We start from the raw sequence: 2,600 nt of genomic DNA on the forward strand, positions 1-2,600 counted from the left end.
CAGGTTGGTGCCTTGCATGGTTTCCGCCGCCATCGGTGTATAAATGTGTGCATGGGTGAATGTAATGCACAATCTATGTAAAGCACCTTGGATAAAGGTGCTATATAAATGCACCATTTACCAGCCAAGTATATGGACTTTTAATGTATGTTTACAGCACTTTAAACAAATATTACCAGGCGCCCCTCACTTCACACAAATGTGATTTATTTATTTATAATTGATTAAATCGATTTGTTTTCGATAAGTTGCACCCCAATATTAGACTGTGTGATTGACAGGAGAGATGATAAGAGGAGAAAAGTTTTTGCCGTGATCCTTAATACCAGGACAGAATAATGGATATAGTTTCTCAGTGAAGTTGCAGCCAGTGAAAGAGTAGATATGATCTCTGGCATCCACATCATAAAAGGAGACCAGGCCCTCCTCATAATCCACAAACACCCCCACTTTCTGGAGCTTCTCTCTTACAGGGACGAGGACAGGAGGGTCGGTACCAGCCCAGTACACATGTTCATCCCTTAATGACACGGTCCAGTAACCGTTTTTGGGGTTGAGGGTGATGTCTCCCTTCCTGTTGATGGTCTCTCTGGCCACTCCTAGATGCCACCCATTCTTCCCTTTTACCTGGACCTCATAGTACAATCTTCCTGAGGAGACTCTTTGTTTACCTAAGACAAAGATGCATCTAGAGAATCTCTCTCTGTTGTCTGGCAGATTGTTCTCTGTGCCTCCATTGTTCACTTGTTTTCCATCTTCAGACAGGACAAGTTGACTGTGTGCTGTATCAGGGTTCAGAATTACATTCACTGCATCTTTCTGGATGCTACTCAGTTCAGCGTCATAAAGCTTCTTCATCTCTTGGCTGATCGTCTTCTCCAACTGAGCCACAGCTGTCCTCACAATCCCAACATATGACGGATAGTCATTGACCTTTGTCCCGTCCTTGGTATGTCGAAGGGCTTTGATGGATGGGAACTTTTTGAGGAGGTGGAGGTGGTCTTCAGTGTTTGAGAGGTGCTTCAGCTCATAGCTCCTCTTCTCTAACTCAGTGATTTCATTTTCCAACTCTGTAATTAAGCCTTCCGACTGTTTTTCTGTTGCTTTATGTTTTTCAAAACAGCTCGTCAGAGCAGTGAAAAACTGCGTGCATGTGTCCGCTATCTTTTTGTGTATGTCTTTGTTGCTGAGCTCTGCCGAGTGTTTGACCTCCTGGATCTTCTGTTTTTTCTCCTGGATCTTCTGCTGAACTTCCGCATCTGTCTTTCTGAGCTCAGCCTTCTTTCCTTCACATTCTTCTTTCAGGGTTACAAGTTGATGTAACTTGTGGTCGGACTCACTGCAAAACTGACAAACACACATGTGGTCAGTCTTACAAAACATCTCCAGAGGCCTGTCATGTTTCTTACATATAAAGTCTTCCAGGTTCTTTACAGGGTTTATTAGTTTGTGACGTTGTAAGGCTGGGACCGTCTGGTGACGTTCCAGGTGAGTCTCGCAGTAGGAGGTGAGACACACCAGGCAGGACTTCAGGGCCTTGTGCTTGGTCTCTGTGCAGACGTCACACAACACATCATCCGGTTCAGCAGGTTGCTGTTGAGACTTCCTGAACTGATCGGCCATCTCGGAAATCAAAGTATGAACAGAGACCTCTGGGACAGAGACTTCTGGTACAGATACTTCTGGTCTCTTATAGATATTTTTTGCACATAGTGGACACCGAAACAAATTAGTATTCTTATCCCGGTAATATGTAATACAGGTGTTACAGTAGTTGTGGACACATGGAGTGGCGATTTGATCAGTGAATACAGCCAGACAGATAGAACACCGTAACTGCTCTTCATGGGTGTAATTGCTCATACAAGACATTCCCACACACTGAACACCTAGAGTGTCAATTCAGGTTTATTTGTAAAGAGACTCCTTATTAGACCACGTCATACTGACAACATACAGGCGTGCAACGTCATCACAGAGATTGACATGGAACTAGAAGGCAGAAAACAGCAGTCTCAACAGCATATCACATTGTCAGCATGCATGTATAGCAATCATTGTCAATCTATGCTGCACATTCTTTTGTTTATTGCCGGGTCAACAATTCAATCAACATACTGTAGATCTTTAGGAATGTGTTGATCTTCATTTGTCCTGCACCTGGAAGAAATAGGTCAACAAATAACAATACAAAGAATTGCGCTGGTTTTGTGGATTCATTTATTTTTAATGCGTGGCCCCCTGCCCCCAGACCCCCCACCAAATGCCCGGAACTACTTCATATTCACCAAAACCAGACCAGAACTCCCACCACGGGACTCTGGAAATCAATTACTACCTTTGTAGCCACTATAGAAGGGCAAGTATTTCCACAAATTTCCATTTCTACAAATGCCTTCTAAATAGGTAGTTCTCACAACTTATTCGTGCCATGGGACTGACCCTCTTCCCCAAAATGTAATTTAGCCGTGGACCCCTCCCATCTGAAAATGCTTTGTGCCAGGGACCACGTATACTGTTCTAAATTTTGAAAAGTGTATGTTGATATATATATATATATATAAAATTCCGAAAGCCAGAAACTAGCGCCCCTCAAAAAA

General features: G+C 43.3%; 1 protein-coding gene across 1 annotated transcript; it reads right to left on the bottom strand.

The window, feature by feature from the left end:
• Nucleotides 1–261: 261 nt before the first annotated feature.
• Nucleotides 262–1,623, bottom strand: LOC310864478 (E3 ubiquitin-protein ligase TRIM21-like; the record flags this gene model as incomplete). Its single annotated transcript, XM_083773166.1, has 1 exon — nucleotides 262–1,623. The coding sequence occupies one exon, from the start codon at nucleotides 1,621–1,623 to the stop codon at nucleotides 262–264; it is 1,362 nt and encodes a 453-aa protein (XP_083629292.1).
• Nucleotides 1,624–2,600: the final 977 nt, after the last annotated feature.

The sequence above is a fragment of the Protomyctophum parallelum genome (genome assembly GCF_964188405.1).
Source record: "Protomyctophum parallelum genome assembly, chromosome: 9".
NCBI classification, from domain to species: domain Eukaryota; kingdom Metazoa; phylum Chordata; class Actinopteri; order Myctophiformes; family Myctophidae; genus Protomyctophum; species Protomyctophum parallelum.